Here is a 16403-nt window from a genome sequence, read left to right on the forward strand (position 1 = left end):
CAAACAGCTGCTTCTTTCCTAATGGGTAACTTGTCTATTGGAAGCCACTGAAGGATGGTCTTAGATTGTGCATAAAAGGCTGATGACTCCCCTTGACCTTCCCCCAGGCACCCTTCTTAGCTGCCTCCTGGACTCGATCCAATTCCAGCCTCTTGGGTCTTATCTCAGATGTACCTGACCTGCCAATTTTTATCATCTAGAAATCACATCCTCTTAAGGCTTCCCTGATGACCCCTCCATGCCCACCTGGGTTCCCTAGAGACAAAGCAATTAACTGCTCCGACAGCACAGTGTTAGAATTATCTGGTCCCCTTACTAGACAAAGCAATTCTTAAGCACAAACTTGTTTATCATGTATCTCCAAGGCTAAAGTGTCCAGCCTACAGTTGGGCGTTCGGCAAGTATTTGTGGAATCTATACTTTGTTGCATTTCACATTCCCCCTCCACTCACTCAGCCCCAGACCTGGCATTCCCAAGGAACTTTGGGCACATCAGGAAGAAAAACACCCATTCCTCAAGATATCTGAATGCCATTTGTGAGGAAATTATCACAGTGACTGTATACACAATGATTGGGACAATGGTGTCCCTGGAAGCTATGCAATGGATAACCTGCACAATCCTAAGCAGAAATTTAGCAAGAGAATTACTGAAGGAAATCAGTTTTTTGAGAGATGAAATTGGGGTCTTCCTTGGTGTAGGAATCAACCCCTTGTAGGGGCCAGCGCTGTGGCATAGCGGGTAAAGCTGCCACCTGCAATGCTGGCAATCCATATGGGCACTGGCTGGAGTCCTGGCTGTTCCACTTCCAATCCAGCTCTCTGCTATGGCCTGGGAAAGCAATGGAGGATGGCCCAAGTCTTTGCACCCCTGCACCTGTGTGGGAGACTTGGAGGAGGCTCCTGGCTCCAGATTGACCCAGGTCTGGCTGCTGTGACCATTTGGGGAGTGAACCAGTGGATGGAAGATCTCTCTCTGCCTCTCAAATAAATAAATCTTAAAAAAAAAAAAAAAAAAACAGACTAAGAGAAGAGGATCATGGCTTAGGGGTTGGTGTGGCACAGCAGGTTAAGCCACCACCCCTGTGATGCAGGCATCCCATCGCTGGTTGACAGTTCAAGTCCCAGCTGCTCTACTTCCAGTCCAGCTCCCTACTAATGTGCCTGGGAAAGCAGTGGAAGATAGCCCAAGTGTTTGGACCTCTGCACCCATGTGGGAGACCTGGTCCAACTCTGGCCATTGAGGCCATCTGGGGAGTGAACCAGTGGATGAAAGATCTCTCCCTCTCTCTGTGAGTACTGTAACTCTGACTTTCAAATAAATAAATCTTAAAAAAAAAAAAAAAAAAAGCCCTGTGTTTCCCTCTCATGCAGGAGAGCTGGGGACAGTGGGAACAAGGCCATTCAAGTAGACACAGAAACAAGCTCTTCAAACAAATAAACAAACAAAAAAGCAAACCCTGGGATCAACTTTATTGCTGTTGGGTGCAGCCTCTTCATCCCTACGCCTTCAGTCTCTCTAGGACAGCACAGTGCTTAGGCTCCACTGGGCCAGAGGCAAGGCAGACAACCTGCTGCCTGAGCCTGCCCTGGCCCAGCCCCCTCCCTGCCCCCACCCCACCCTATTGCACATCAGGTCATGTAAACATGGCTCCGGGCATGGCCCGGAACAGCAGTGAGGCAGATTGATTTGTAAACGGATTTGGGACCAGGAGGCCAGGCCCAGTCACCCAGCCCAACCCCAAGCTGAGACCACTGTTAAGTCTGGAAAAGCAGAGGCCTGGTCCCAAACGCTGGCTCAGATTATGCAACAGTGCAGATGGCTCAGTTCCCCTCTGCCCACCCACACTCTCAGATGCCGGGCCCTGAGATCCCACCAACCCCGGTTCCCTCCAGGCCCTTCGGTAGCAGATGGCAGTGTCCAGTTCTCTCCCTCCCTCCCCCAGCCGGAGGTCACTGGTGGTGCTGGCTCTTCCGAGATGCCCGGGGGAAGCCGGAAACAGGCAGCGGCAATCTGTCCAGGCCTGAAGAAGAGGGGGAGGTGGGCAGGTCAAAGGCAGGCTAGGGAGTGGGTGGACCAGGCACACAGCAAGCAAAGCAGGAAGCGTACCCTTCCCAACTGGACTGACCATTGGCCTAGAGTACCCCCCCATCAGCGTGCACTCCCACTGCCCCTCACCAAAGGCTCGGATGAGCTCTGCCCGCACGGCCGCGGTGAAGGTCTTCACCAAGCACAGCGTGCTGAGGCCGGCAAAGGCTGCGTTGTAGAGGAACACGATGTAGAAGTTTCCCAGCCAGTTGAAGCGTCCAAAGTCGCCCAGCAGGTCGAAGCGGGTGAGTCCTGAAGTGCACAGGGTGACAGGTGGGCTCCCCAGTCCCTCTCCTACCAGCAGCTCGACTTTCTGCTGCCTCCTGGCGGCCACATCTTAGCACTGCAACAGATAGCTCGGCCTCTAGGGATCAATTACTCGCCCTCCCAAGCTCTGGCTCAAGGTCAGTTAGGGGCTCCATCTTCCCTTCTCCCCCAGGGGGCTTCCTCCTCTAGCTCCAACTGTTCCTAAGCCCCTGGGCCTACTACGTGTTCCTAGGCCAATAGCTTCGAAGCTGGTCACCAGGATTTTTCTTAGTAGAGAGCAGTGTGAGGGCTAAGAGCTCAGACCATGATATGGGGATGTTTTAATTCATATCCCACCTCCACCCCTAACTGACTATGTGATCTAAGTAAGGCAAGTTCCTTACACACACTTTATCTGAGTTTCTTCAACTATTAAGTGGGGGAAAAAAAAGAACCGTGGGCTAGCGCCGTGGCGCAGAGGGTAAAGCCACTGTATGTAGTGCCAGCATCCCATATGGGCACAGGTTTGAGTCCTGGCTGCTCCAGTTCCAATCCAGCTCCCTGCTAGTGGCCTGGAAAAAGCAGCAGAAGATGGCCCAAGTGCTTGGGCCCCTGCACCCATGTGGGAGACCCAGATGAAGCTCCTGGCTTCAGCCTGGCTCAGCCCTGGACATTGTAGCCACTTGGGGAGTGAACCAATGGGTGGAAGATCTCTGTCTTCCCCCTCTCTCTGTAACTCTTTCAAATAAGAAAAGAAGAACAATAAGAAAAAGAATGGGACTATCTGATAATATACACTGGGCACTAAATGTTCAAGGCACCATTTTAAACTTACTGAGCCCTTAATATCATAATTGAAAAGTCTACCACCCCCTACTTTTGAATAATCCTACCCACACTGGGGTGAGCAAGTTTGGTCCAGTGGCTAAGATGCCCCTTGGGCAGCTCCTATCTTGTGTCACAAACTACCTAGGTTTGAGTCCCAGCTCCTCTTCCAACCTAGCTTTTTTTTTAAGATTTATTTATTTATTTGAAAGTCAGAGTTACACAGTGAGAGAAGGAGAAGCAGAGAGAGAGAGAGGTCTTCCATCCACTGGATCACTCCCCAGATGGCTGCAATGGCTGGAGCTGCACCGACCCGAAGCCAGGAGCTTCTTCCAGGTCTCCCACACGGGTGCAGGGGCCCACAGCTCCTTACTAATGTACATTCTGGGAGGCAGCAGGTGACAGTTCAAGTACGTGGGTCTCTGCTACCCATGTGAAACCCAGACTGAGCACCTGGCCCCTGGCTTTGGCCTGCACAACCCTGACTTTTGCAGGCATCTAGGGAATGAACTAACAGATGGAGATGTCACCCTTTGCCTTTCAAATAAAGTAAAATAAAATTGTAAACATTTAAAACCTAGAGGAATTAATAATTGTACATTCCTATAAAATTCCCATGGCGTAAATACCAATGGCACAGTAGCAAGTTTAACTTTAAGAACTAAATTGAGCCAATTTAAACACAAAGCCATTTATAATCCACAAAGGATAATGTGATGGTGGTGGTGGCTGGAAGTTACATCTGTAACTTGGGGTGAGTTCGTTATTTCTGTAAACTTATTAACCAGCTAATCCAGATCAAAGCTCAAAAGGCAGGAGAAGGACTGAGTAAATGAGTACTGAATGTGCAGACAAAGCACAGGACCGAGGGTCAGAAAAGGCTTCTAAATGGATCTGGGGGCTGCGGTTGGGGTGCTGTGGGTTAAGCTCCCGCCTGGGACACCAAGATCTGATACGAGCTTTGGCTTCAGTCCCTCTGCTCCACTTCCTATCCAGCTCCCTGCTGATGTGCCTGGGAAAGCAGCAGCAGATAGCCCAAGTGCTTGGGCCCTTGCACCCACGTGGGACACTTGGGAGTTCTAGGCTCCTGGTTTTGGCCTGTCCCAGCCCGAGCTGTTGCAGCCATTGGGGAGTGAACCAGCAGATGAAAGATATCTCTGCCTCTCCCTCTTCCTCTTTACGTTTCAACTAAACAAATAAATCTTAATAAATAAACTATCTTGGTCTTGCCTTAAACTAGCAGTACAAGTCTGGGTCAGTTGATTACCTACTTTCTTCTCTTTCAGATGAGAATATTTATTAACTGACCCACCCAGAAGGAAGATTTCATGAATACTGTGCTCCCCACCAGAAGCAAAAGTCTTAATGGGAGAAGCGGCAGGATGTAGTGACTGAGCTCCGGGGAACGGGCATTCGATCTGGCAGTTAAAGACCCCCGTGTCCCACATCAGTGGCTGGGCTTCTGTCACTGCAGATCCTGGGAGGCAGCACTGATGGCTGAAGTGCTGAGTTCTTGCTAGAGCCTCCAGTCCCCACCACCAGGAGTTTCAGGTATTTAAGGAGTGAACACTGGATGGGCGTGCTCTCTCTCTGCCCCATCTCCATCTGTCTGCCTCTCAAAAATAAAATAAAGTCTGAGCTTTGAACCAACACTACTCTGAAACTCAGCCATACTTAGATACTTTACGGGACTCAGTGTCCCCATCTATATAATGGGTAGAGCTCCCAGTTTGGTGTAGGGGTGGAAACAGTATATATACACATACATACATATGTATATATACACACATGCATTTACACACACACGTCTGCCTGCCAGCAGGAGGTACTCAGAAAAAGCCAATTCCCTTTACCGCCCTCTACTAACTTACCCAGAGTCCGAGAGAACACAGGAAGTGCCGAGCTTAGGACCAGGAGGCAGACACAGTTCCCAATTATCTGGGTGGGAGTAGGGAGAGAAGAGGTGAAGGTAGCACAGCGGCCGGACCCATGGCCCATGCACATGCCCAGGAGGCTTCCCCTACCCCATCCCAGCTACCTGAGTCATGGCTGTGTCGTGGCACCGGGGCCGCAGGCCCCGGAAGAGCGGAGAGCTATAGAAGCCCACGACGGAGGATACCATCAGGTAACTGCCGACAGGGTTAGGGAAGAAGCAGGCCGCTCGGAGGGGTAAGGCCTCACCTCCAAGGGGGCAGCCCTCCTTTCAAAAGCCAGGTCTTTTTCTTCTTTCTGGACCTGAGGTTGGTGAAGACTTGCTCCCTTCCCCATCACCACCTGCCACCCCCACCCCAGTGCCAAGGGAGACAGGTTTGGTGAGCAGAGGCCACGGCGGGTTGCTGAAGGATACAAGATGAGGACAACCTGGATGATGGCACCGAAGGAGCCCAGCTTGGAGAAAGACACCTGGCCCAGGGAGGCATCCTGACAGGGAAGAACAGCATCAGAGTGGACGCTCTTCCCACCGCGGCCCCCCCCACCTCTCCCCAGGGAAGGTAGGGCAGTACCTGCATGCCTCGGGGCATGGCCGCCTCATCGATGAGCAGCTCCAGGATGTGGAAGGCCACGATGAGCACAGACAGGCCCTGTGGGAGGCAAGGGCACGGACTGCCATCCCTGGCCCAGAGCTCATATCAGCAGCAGATGGGCCCCATGTCCGTCCGCACTTCCCAGGCCTGGCTCTGCTGCCCATCAACCTGCTGTGTGCAGGACCCTTTTCAGGGCTGTGACCAGCAACAGAGCACCTCTGAGGATCCCACAAGGTCAGCCCCTTTGGGAAGAAGGACTGCACAAAGGCTGGGTAGGGAATGGGCTCGTGCTGTGGCATTGTGCACTAAGCTTCCACCTGTAGCACCGGGATCCCACATGGGCACCAGTTGGAGACCTGGCTGCTCCTCCTCTGATCCAGCTCTGCTTTTATGGCCTGGGAAAGCAGAAAAAGGTGGCCCAAGTCTCCCACATGGGAGAACCAAAGAAGCTCCTGGCTCTGGATCAGCTCAGCTCCAGTCATTGTGGCCATTTGGGGAGTGAACCAGCAGATGAAAGACCTTTCTCTCTGTCTCTCCCTCTCTCTGACTCTCAAATAATAAATAAATAAAATCTCGAGAAAGAAAATGGTGCCTCTTCCTACAACTCACAAATCTGGGGTGGGACTGGATTTCAACCCTTATTCTCACATTCTACCACAAACCTGGCAAGTTATTTAATTCTTGTTTACGGATCAGGGGCCAGTGTGGTGGCACACAGGGCTAAGCTGTTGTTTGGGCTCGTGTATCCAATATTGGAGTCCCCTGGACTCCACTTCCAGTCTAGTTCCCTAGGAATGCATCCTGGGAGGCAGCAGCTGATGGCTAACAGTCTTGGGTTCCTGCCACCCACATGGAGAGTCAGATGGAGCTCCAGGTCCTGGCTTTGGCCTGGCCCAGCCCTGGTTGCTATGGGTATTTGAGGGGGAGTGCATCAGTGGATAGAAGATAGTTCTCTTTTTCTCTGTCACTATGCTTTTTAAGTTTTTCAAAAGATTTATTTATTTTGAAAGTCAGAGTTAGAGAGAGGGAGAGACAGAGAGAAATCTTCTGTCCACTGATTCACTCTCCACACGGCTGCAAAGCCAGGACTGGGCCAGGCCAAAGCCAGGAGGTTCTTCCAGGTCTCCCACATGGGTGTAGGGGCCCTGGCACTTGGCATCTCCTTTGCTGTTTTTCCCAGGGCATTAGCAGGGAGTCACATGTGAAGTGGAGCAGTCGGTACATGAACTGGCATCCTTACGGGATGCTGGCATCACAGGTGGCAGCTTTACCCAGTATACCTCAATGTCAGCCCCTCACTCTACCTCTTTTAAGTAGATGAAAGCAAATATATAAATACTAAACTATTTAATTAAAAAACATAGGAGCCAGCTCTGTGGCATAGCAGATAATACCACTGCCTGTGGTGCCAGCATCCCATATGGGTGCCAATTTGAGTCCTGGCTGCTTCATTTCCAATCTATGTCCCTACTAATGTGCCTGGGAAAGCAGCAGCAGATGGCCCAAATGCTTGGGACCCTGTACCCACATAGAAGGCCTGGAAGAAGGTCCTGGCTCCTGGCTTTAGATCCGCCCAGCTCCTACCATTGTGGTGATGTGTTCACTACAGGGCAGGACTTAAAGTAGGCCCAAAGTGAAAGGCATCTATGATTACTGATGATCACCGGTCCCTGTGTCTTCCCCCTCCTCCCTGAGTCTCAAGGGCCTCCTCCCCTGCCTGCCCACGGCTGCTCTACTCACGGTCAGCACCAGCAAGCACAGCATGGCCAGGGGGTAGCCCAGGTTCCGCTGCCAGGCTGAAGCCTTCCGCCGCTTCTCTGTTTAGAAATGGGAGACTAGCAGGTTAGCCAGCACCTGGAACAAGGGGCGGGGGGTTCCTCTCCTTGGGGACACCCAGGTGTGCCAAGCCACATACCCAGGAGGACCCTCTGTGTCTGCAGAGCCAAGACCTGTCTGTGCAGCAGCTCCATGTCCAAAGGCAGCCAGCAGGAGGTGGGATCTAAGGGCAGAGAAGATGGTGCCTGCCTCCAGTCCCATGGCCCTGCCCAGGGCTAAGCCCATCACCCCAAGCTGAGAGCTGCAACTCACTACAGATCCTGTGTGTCAGAGCTGCTTCCTCAAAGGCCGAGCAGTAGAGTTGCTCTTCCAGGTCTTCCAGCAGCTGGGGGCACAGGGAAACGAAGGACCAACCCTCAGGGACTCCCTCACTGCCAAAGGCCCCAGAGGAACCCTGCTTAGCCGGGGCTACACAGTATCAGGACTTCCTCCAAGCTGCAGCCACCACCCTGTGGCCAGCAGCTTTGCTAAGTCTCCCAGTGGTCTGGCGTCCTGTCTTGCACGTTTAGGGGAGGGGTAGGGATGCCCAGCTCCACGTGCTAGGAGCCAACAAAGGCAGTGGCCCTCTGTGCACCATGCAACTGGAGGGCTGCTTCGTTGTCTGGCTCCAGCTTTGCAGAAGGCTCCCTCTGTAGGACAACAGGGCAAGGAGCACATACCCGGGGCTTGACCAGCAGCTTCCCGGTGACTGAGAACATGCGGGCGAGACCTAGCGGGGTACACACTGTGGGGATAAAAGCCAGTCACCTGCCAGGCCCTTCTTTCTACCCCTTCCCCTAACTCCTCCTCTGCTCCCTCTTCTTCCACCCCACTCGCTTTGGCTCACAGACCCTACCCACTCCCTCACAGGCTGTGCACACTTACCCAGAAGCAGCAGGACCCCGAGGAAGGAGATGCAGGAGTAGAGGTAGGGGAGATAGTACTCCCAGAAGTCTAAGGATGAAAAGTGGCAAGTTGGGGCAGGCACCGTGGCTCAGCAGGGTAAGCCTGCAGCCCCTTATCTGAGCACCAGGTTGAGTCCTGGCTGCTCTGCTTACGAACCCTTCCTTGCTTGTGTCTGGGAAGGTGGCAGCAGATGGCCCAAGTACTTGCGTTCTGCCACCCTTGTGGGAAGACCAGGGTGGAGTTCCAGGCTCATGGTTTCAGCCTGGCCCAAATCTGGCTGCTGCAGCCATTTGAAGAGTGATCATCAGATAGATCTCTGTCTCTCCCTCTCTGTCACTCTGCCTTTCAGAGCAGGTGCAGGGGTCCAAGGACTTAGGCCATCTTCTACTGCTTTCCCAGGCCACAGCAGAGAGCTGGATGGGAAGTGGAGCAGCCAGCAACCCATAGGGATGCTGGCACTGCAGGCGGTGGCTTCACCCGCTATGCCACAGCTCCAGCCCATAAATAAGCCTTTTAAAAAAATCACAGATGCGGCCGGTGCCACAGCTCACTTGACTAATCCTCTGCCTGCGGTGCCAGCACCCGGGTTCTAGTCCTGGTTGGGGCACCGGATTCTGTCCCGGTTGCTCCTCTTCCAGTCCAGCTCTCTGCTGTGGCCTGGGAGTGCAGTGGAGGACGGCCCAAGTCCTTGGGCCCTGCACCCTCATGGGAGACCAGGAAGAAGCACCTGGCTCTTGGCTTTGGATCGGCGCAGCACGCCAGCTGTAGCAGCTATTTGGGGAGTGAACCAACGGAAGGAAGACCTTTCGCTCTGTTTCTTTCTCACTGTCTAACTCTGCCTGTCCAAAAAAAAAAAAAAAAAAAAAAAAAAAAAAAAAAATCACAGCTACATAAGATCTGTAGTACACAATGTATTCCTGTAATAATTTTCCCGCCCCCTTCTGTTGCTAGTATGGAGAGCCAAAAAGCACATAGATTTTGTTTTCCTTGGAACAGGTTGGCACCCCCAACCCCTTCGTTGTTTGGGGTCAACTCTACTCCTTAGTCCTTGCAAGGGTCTGATGGAATGAGCATGCAGGGTGCACCTGGCAGAGGACCATCAGTCTGTACCTCCCGCCTAATGCCCAGGGTGCCAATGTCTGTCACGTGAGAGGGACGCGGTCACTCCTGGAATGGAGCACTGACTGCCTGGGAAGTCGCTCGGATGGAAGGGGAAGAACTCTGGCCCCTCACCGTAGAGTGACTCCCTGCTGGCCTTGTTGTCCACGATGGCCGACGCCACCCACACCATGCCCAGCACCAGCAGAGTGAGCAGCAGCAGCATCACCACTGTCTCGTAGACCCGGCCCAGGACACCCTGCAAGGGGAGGCAGCAGGAGAGGGGAGGAGGAGGTCATTGTCAGGGAGGCGAGGAGACACTGGAGATGGCTGCCAGGCGAGGGAAGGGGAGACAGGACACAGGCATCCCCGCTCATTGCATGAAGTCGCTGTGCCCTCCGCCCACCCCCACCCCCAACCCCCCCATCATCATACCCACTCGCTATTCTTCCTTGGGCACCTCCTCCCCAAATGCATTCTCCTTCCTTCCGGCCTCTGAGGTCTACATCTCGCAAGCTCTCTGCTCTCTGGTATCCTGTCCAGCCCGCCCCGTGAAGAACCAGCAAGGGAGTGAGTGGAAAGTAAGACGAGCAATCCATCAGGGAGTTTTCCTGTGCGTGTTGCCACCTTCAGCACCCTGGTTTCGGCACTGGCTGTGCCACTAAGACAACAAACAGCTCCTGTGCTGAGTGGCCTCACATTCCAGCTTCAATTAGCAGTGTGGGTCCCAGAACTATTTCCTCCCTTGACCTCCACAAGCCCAGGGGTGGTAATGACCTCCTACTGTCACTTCAGCCTCCAACTCTTTACTGAGAGGGTGGCATAGCAGGTTAATCCACGCTTAGGACACTTGCATCCCGTGTCAGAGTGCTAATTTGAGTCCTGGCTGCTCTGTGTCCCATCTGGCTCCCTGCTAATGTACCTGGATAGCAGCAATAATGGCTCCAAGTCCTTGAGTTCCAGCCACTCACATAGGAAGACACTGATGGAGTCTCTGGCTCCTGGCTTGAGCCTGGCCTAGCCTTGGCTGTTGCAGCCATTTTAGGAGTGAACCAGAGGATGGAAGACCTCTCTCTCTGTCTCCCCCCACCATGGTTCTGCCTCTCAAATAAATAATTAAAAAAAAAAAAAATCTCCTGGGCCAGCGCCGCGGCTCACTAGGCTAATCCTCCGCCTTGCAGCACCAGCACACCGGGTTCTAGTCCCGGTGGGGTGCCGGATTCTGTTCCGGTTGCCCCTCTTCCAGGCCAGTTCTCTGCTGTGGCCTGGGAGTGCAGTGGAGGATGGCCCAAGTACTTGGGCCCTGCGCCCCATGGGAGACCAGGATAAGTACCTGGCTCCTGCCATCAGATCAGCGCGGTGTGCCAGCCGCAGCACGCCGGCTGCGGCGGCCATTGGAGGGTGAACCAACGGCAAAGGAAGACCTTTCTATCTCTTGAACCAAAGGAAAAGGAAGACCTTTCTCTCTGTCTCTGTCTCTCTCACTGTCCACTCTGCCTGTCAAAAAAATAAATAAAAAAAATCTCCTGGTTGGCTCCCTTAACTCTGCAAATAGTTCCTCTATGAAAATCCCTTCAGTGGAAGCAAGTGAGTGGAATTATGTTTGCTGCCTCTCTGACATTGCCTCCCACTCACCTTTCTAGAGCCAGCAAAGCCCTCGGACTCAGTGAAGAAATACGCAAAGGGCATGAGGAAGATGAGGGACAGGTTGGAAAAGAGAAAAACCAGGTTCCAGAGGCCTAGAGTAAAATGAAAAGCAGAGATGGGTGAGGCGGCCAGTCCGCAGGGGACCGGAAGCAGTGACTCACGCCTGGTTGTTCTGGGGAGGTCTGTGTCCCCCAGACTCCCTGCTCCCCAGCCGCAGCCCCAGCCAGGAACCACGCACCATGGATGAGGGAACCATTGAGCCACTGGATGTAGTAGTTCCGAGGCAGGGACAGCAGCACCTCGTTGCTGATGATGGAGAAGGGCAAGAGTAGGACAGCACCCAGGGCAACGGCCAGGGTAAAAGTGCACAGCTCCAGCCTGGGCAGAGAAGGGAAAGTGACCTTGCTTGTGTCCGGGAAGCTCCATTAGTCCCTGAGGGCCCCTGTAACTTCCAGAACCAGCTGCACCACTGAAAGACCTAGGGAAGGAACTGTCCAGTGGGGGTCTACACACTGCTGCCCCTCCCCTCGCCCCGTCCCTCCCAGGGAAGCCTCAGTACACACCATGGGCCCCACCTTGGGGCCACCTGGCCCCAGGAATGTCTATGGGTTGCAGCATGCACAATGCCAAAGCTCAGGGGCGTGGCCTCTCTTCTCTGCCCAGGGATATGGGTTTCTGAGCTTGCCTCCCTGTTGCCTCGGTAACAGCAGGGTCATCTCACATGGCTATGCCTTGCACAAGGGCACAAGGGCAAAGAACAGGGGGAATGGGAGCCCAGCTTCACCGCCAAGGCCCGTGCCCTGGCTGCATCCCCCTGAAAGGAAGAAGTCCTTGCATGTAGTCAGAATGTCACGTAAGGAGGGTTGCCTTCTAACCTCTCGGCCCAAAGGGGCCGTCTGTTTATTCCTCCCTATACACACCAAGGGGTTATCATGCCCTGGCCTTCCTCTGGGCACCAAGCATGCCCTGCCTCAGGCATTCTCCCTTCCCCATACCCGGCTCTGTTCCCAAAACGCACCCCCACTCCACTCCCTCCCACTGGCCGCCGGGAGGTGAAGCCACGCTGGAGACATTTCTGTGACTCAGGCCCCAACCCTCACAGTTCCTGGCCATAAGGCTCCCTGAAGTTCCTGACCTAACCAGGGAGACAGGAACAGCAGCTTTCCTGAGTGTGCCCAGGGGTGGGGCAAAGCTGGAAGAAGCCAGAAGCAGGGTGGAAGTGGACACTGTCTCTTCACTGTGTGATGCCCCAGCCCCCTCCTCCTGCCACTCCAGGGGCCTCCCTGCCTCCAGCTCCTAAAGGCCACTTGGTGCCAGGGACTGAGACAATGATACTTACGCAATTTTATTGACTGTGGCATCTTCATCATCCACTGTGAGCAAGAGAAGGGGGAGGAGAGGCAAGATGTCAGTAGGCAGCCCTGGGAGCCATCTGGGCATTAAAATATGTCCCTTCCCACTCCTTGAAAAGAGGCGACCCTGGGAGACCTTACACTGTGAACCCTCCAAGGTGGCAGCTTAACAGGTGAGTGGCCCCAGGTAAAGAGAATGTGGGCTAGAAACTCCCCTACTCCACCCTCCTCCTCCACCTCTCCCAATGCAGGTTCCTCTTTCTGAGCTCAAGACACCAGGTCTTGGAGGCTGCTTATATCAGCTGCAGGTGGAGGGAAGAGAAATGAGGGGAAGGGGACCCATACTCGGTTAGCTGCCTTGTTGGGTGGGGTCTTAGCAAACTCTCCTGAGGGGGAGAGGCTGGGGCCAGGCTGTGGACAGGTGGGGGCTAGGAACTGGGGCGAGTGGATCCCCCTCACACAACGTCTACAGGAAGGAAAGCTCCAATCTGAGCACATCTGGGCCCTTGACAAAGCCAGAGGCCACCAGCAAGTGGCTGAGGAGGCCTGTGGTTGTGGGTGAGGAGAGGTGTCACAGCTCCCGCCAAGGGTGACATTTGTCTTGCCGGTTCACAAAAGGCTTACATGATAGCTACCTCATAGGGTGCACACAATGACAAGGGACTGTGCAGACACTGCTATGCCCATTCGCAGGATGGGACTAAGGATTGGAAAGGTGAAGTGACCTGCGTGGCAGCCCACAGGTGTGCTGCTACCCCCACCTCGCCCCTGCTCATGAGGAAGGGAGGCCACTAGGGCAGAAGTTCCAGAACAGCCCAGCCTCCTTCCCAGGAGGCCCCATGGCAGCAGGTACGTGGGGCGGGGTGGGGCGCGGTGTCACAGGTACCTGTGGTGAACTCTGCAGGCTTCTTGAAGCGGGTCAGGAAGATGTGGCAAAGGATGTAGAGTGTGGCAAACAGAAGAGCTGAGATCTGTAAGAGAATGTGAGTTCCAATGAGATGTTCCACTTCCCAGAAATTCCACAGCCCCGGGTGGCCTGGCTGGTCACTCCATAACACTCTGTACTTCCAGGGGCTCCATCATTCTCTCTGGTAAATTCCTGGCCTTCAGGGCCTCAGAGACCTCGAGGAAGGGCTAGACAGGAGCTGTCCCAGGCCAGTGCTGTGGTGTAGTGGGTAAAGCCTCCACCTGCAGCACCGGCATCCTATATGGGTGCCAGTTCAAGTTCTGGCTGCTCCTCTTCCGATCCAGCTCTCTGCTATGGCCTGGGAAAGCAGTAGAAGATGGCCCAGCCTAGCCTGGCTCTGGCCACCGTGGCCATTTGGGGACTCAACAAGCGGATGGAAGATCGCTCTCTGTCTGTCTCTTCCTCTCTCTCTAATTCTGCCTTTCAAATAAATAATCTTTAAAAAAAAAAAAAAAGGTACTGTCCCACATTCCTGGGGAAACAGGACAGCACCCAGCCCTACATGGACCCTCCACCCCCCACCCCGGGTAGTTAATGGGTAGAGAAACTCCTAGAGCTGCCTATGGACACACCCATAGAACAGATTTCAAGGGCATTTACTCCAAGTTTATCCTTAGGAAGGGAAGCAGGCTGGAGGGTAGGAAAACATCTACACTGTCCTGGCACACCACCCTGCCTCCACCCTCCACTGCTGCTGCAGCCTTGACCTACACTACAGGAGAGAATAAGGAGGAATCGTGTCTCTAGACCAAGGCAGAAGTTCTACTCCGTTTATTCAGGGGCTCTGCAAGATCAGGTCTGTCCTGAACCAAACCAGAGCCTCATTTAATCCCCTCCCCCATTGGCTGGCTTCCAGCGCCAGCACCAGCCACGTTAAAGGCACTCAAATCCTAGACCCTGCCCTGTGCGACTTCCAGCTCCAAGGTTAAGCCGTGTCTCTAAGTGACTGGACTTGAACTTGGCCAGGTTAATCCACACATGCATCCCTACTCTACCTCAAGTAAGCAGTCATTGCCCACACGAGGAAATATGGATCAGCCTGGCTCCACAGCCAAGGTCAGAGTCTTAAGATACAATGTTACTGCTCTTGAGACAGGCCAAAAGACAAGATCGGTTTCATGGATCTTCCAGTTGCAAAAATGGGCTGATTTCACAAGGACTCTGCACACTCTGTCTATACATGGAGGCAAAGAAGCCAACAGAGACCCAGGAGAGCCAAGGTCCAGGACAAAATTGCAGCTTTTGACATTAGGGATGCAGAAATATAAGGAGTCAGGCAAAAGGGAAAAAAAGTCTGTAGCTGCAGGATTTTTACAACCCATTACTCAGCCCTGAACTTGTGTAATAGACAGGAAGGTGGGAGGGCTCAAAAGGTCATTCTGGGGCTCCCCAGGATTCCAGCCCAGAGGAGGTACCGGAAGCCTTTAGGCTGTCCTTGACCAGTACTGATGGGAGGTACACGGGAGGCTTGGTTGTGTCTAAGGTCTCATCCCTCCCTGTTCTCTAGGAATGTGGGCCTCTGGCCCTACAGGCTCCACCTCGGGTGTGTCTCCACAGGGTGCCCAACCCCAACAAGTGGGACTACCACCAAGGCAGGCTTCCTGAAAACAGACTCCTGGAGTGCCACACGTGGCTGCCTACTTCCCAGCCCTTACTGATAAGGACAGACCAGCTAGCTCCATCCTGGCTCCAATCTCACAGACAAGAACCCAGCTGAGAAAGATGAAGGAAAACCCCATCAGAAGCCCCCCACCCCGGCTACACACACACACTCAGGACTCTTCTCTCAATGCCTCCAAACCTTTCCCTTCCCCTCAGCTTTTGGGCCAAGGGTTGCCCTGGGGAGAAAGGCTTGAGGAAGGCAGGACTCTCTAAGCCCCTAGCCCCCATCCACCGCTGAGCGCTGCCCCTAGCCACCACCATCCACCGCTGAGCGGCTTTGATCCTGGCTGTGACCGAGGAAAGACAGCAACGGGAGAATCAACCACGGAGACATCCTTGGTCGTTCCCCATCTGCAAACATTAGAATGCCCCGACCAACAGTGCTGTCTTCCTAAGTGGGATGGGACTCACTAAGTACCAGGTCCTCCTGCCAGCCGCCCCCTCCACCTCCTAAATCTTTCCTGGAATCTGGCTCCCGGTGACCACCCCTCCCCTTCAACCCCTATAGAGGAGGAAACGCAACCCATCCCCCCCTCGGCCCCCTGCAGACACTGAAGACCCCCCGCCAGAGCCCCGGATGGGGAGGGAATGGCCGGGCGGGCGGGGGAGGGGCGTGCCGGGCAGGAACGGAAACCGACGGGCTTTGTTTACCGCGCGGGGACCCAGCTAATCCCCTGCAGGGGCTCGCCGGCGGGGCGCCCGTCCTTGGGTCCCGCCTTGGTGGTGGGGGGGGGGGGCTCCGTCGGCCCCCACCTGGTTCAAGCTGGGTCCGCAGGCGCCCGGAAGCCCAGGCTGTCCGGTCCCCCCACCCCCCGCTCCCGCCCGGGGGTCCCGCACTCACGATGCACTCGCGGACCCGCTCATGAAATAGCTGCTCCCGTACGGACAGCACTTCGTAGTCCGCCGCTTCCATACTCTGCTCAGCATGACTGAGGCTAGGCCGTCTCTGGGCCCGGGGGAGGCCGAGCGGGGATGAAGCCGCCGCCGCCGCCGCCAAACACCCGGACCCAGCCGAGGAGCTCGCCTCGCAAGCGGCGGCGGAAACTCCGGGGCGATCTGGGGCTCAGACTCGGTCACCGGGACGCCCCGCCCTTAAAGGGGCAGGCACCTGCCTGCCTCGCTTTAAAGGACTCCGGCCCCCCTCCGCTCCCCTCCCCTTTAGGGTCGGGCCACGGTCACGTTTCAACGCCAGCACCAGCGGCCCGACTCGCAGCGAGGAAGCACCGGGCTAGTTCTATCGTTTTAAGAAGACCAACTGACGACACAAGGCG

At 54.6% G+C, this 16403-nt stretch overlaps 1 protein-coding gene across 5 annotated transcripts; it reads right to left on the reverse strand.

Moving 5' to 3' along the window:
- Positions 1-1456: 1456 nt before the first annotated feature.
- LMBR1L (limb development membrane protein 1 like) lies at positions 1457-16368 on the reverse strand. Of its 5 annotated transcripts, XM_002711093.6 has the most exons (17): positions 15974-16368; positions 13390-13474; positions 12491-12524; positions 11390-11529; positions 11140-11243; positions 9640-9763; positions 8386-8454; positions 8181-8245; positions 7774-7846; positions 7601-7684; positions 7426-7502; positions 5665-5742; positions 5508-5581; positions 5199-5289; positions 5032-5098; positions 2180-2341; positions 1457-2024 (listed from the first exon to the last, which is right to left on the reverse strand). In XM_002711093.6, the coding sequence occupies exons 1-17, from the start codon at positions 16043-16045 to the stop codon at positions 1954-1956; spliced, it is 1470 nt and encodes a 489-aa protein (XP_002711139.1). In that variant the 5' UTR covers positions 16046-16368; the 3' UTR covers positions 1457-1953. The 5 variants fall into 5 exon arrangements, with proteins under 5 accessions (XP_002711139.1, XP_089164403.1, XP_089164404.1 ...); XM_089308277.1 differs by lacking the exon at positions 7601-7684; XM_089308278.1 differs by lacking the exon at positions 11140-11243 and having other exon boundaries at positions 15974-16356.
- Positions 16369-16403: the final 35 nt, after the last annotated feature.

This window comes from Oryctolagus cuniculus, chromosome 11, assembly GCF_051225735.1.
Source record: "Oryctolagus cuniculus isolate XC-2025 breed Fujian yellow rabbit chromosome 11, ASM5122573v1, whole genome shotgun sequence".
NCBI lineage: Eukaryota > Metazoa > Chordata > Mammalia > Lagomorpha > Leporidae > Oryctolagus > Oryctolagus cuniculus.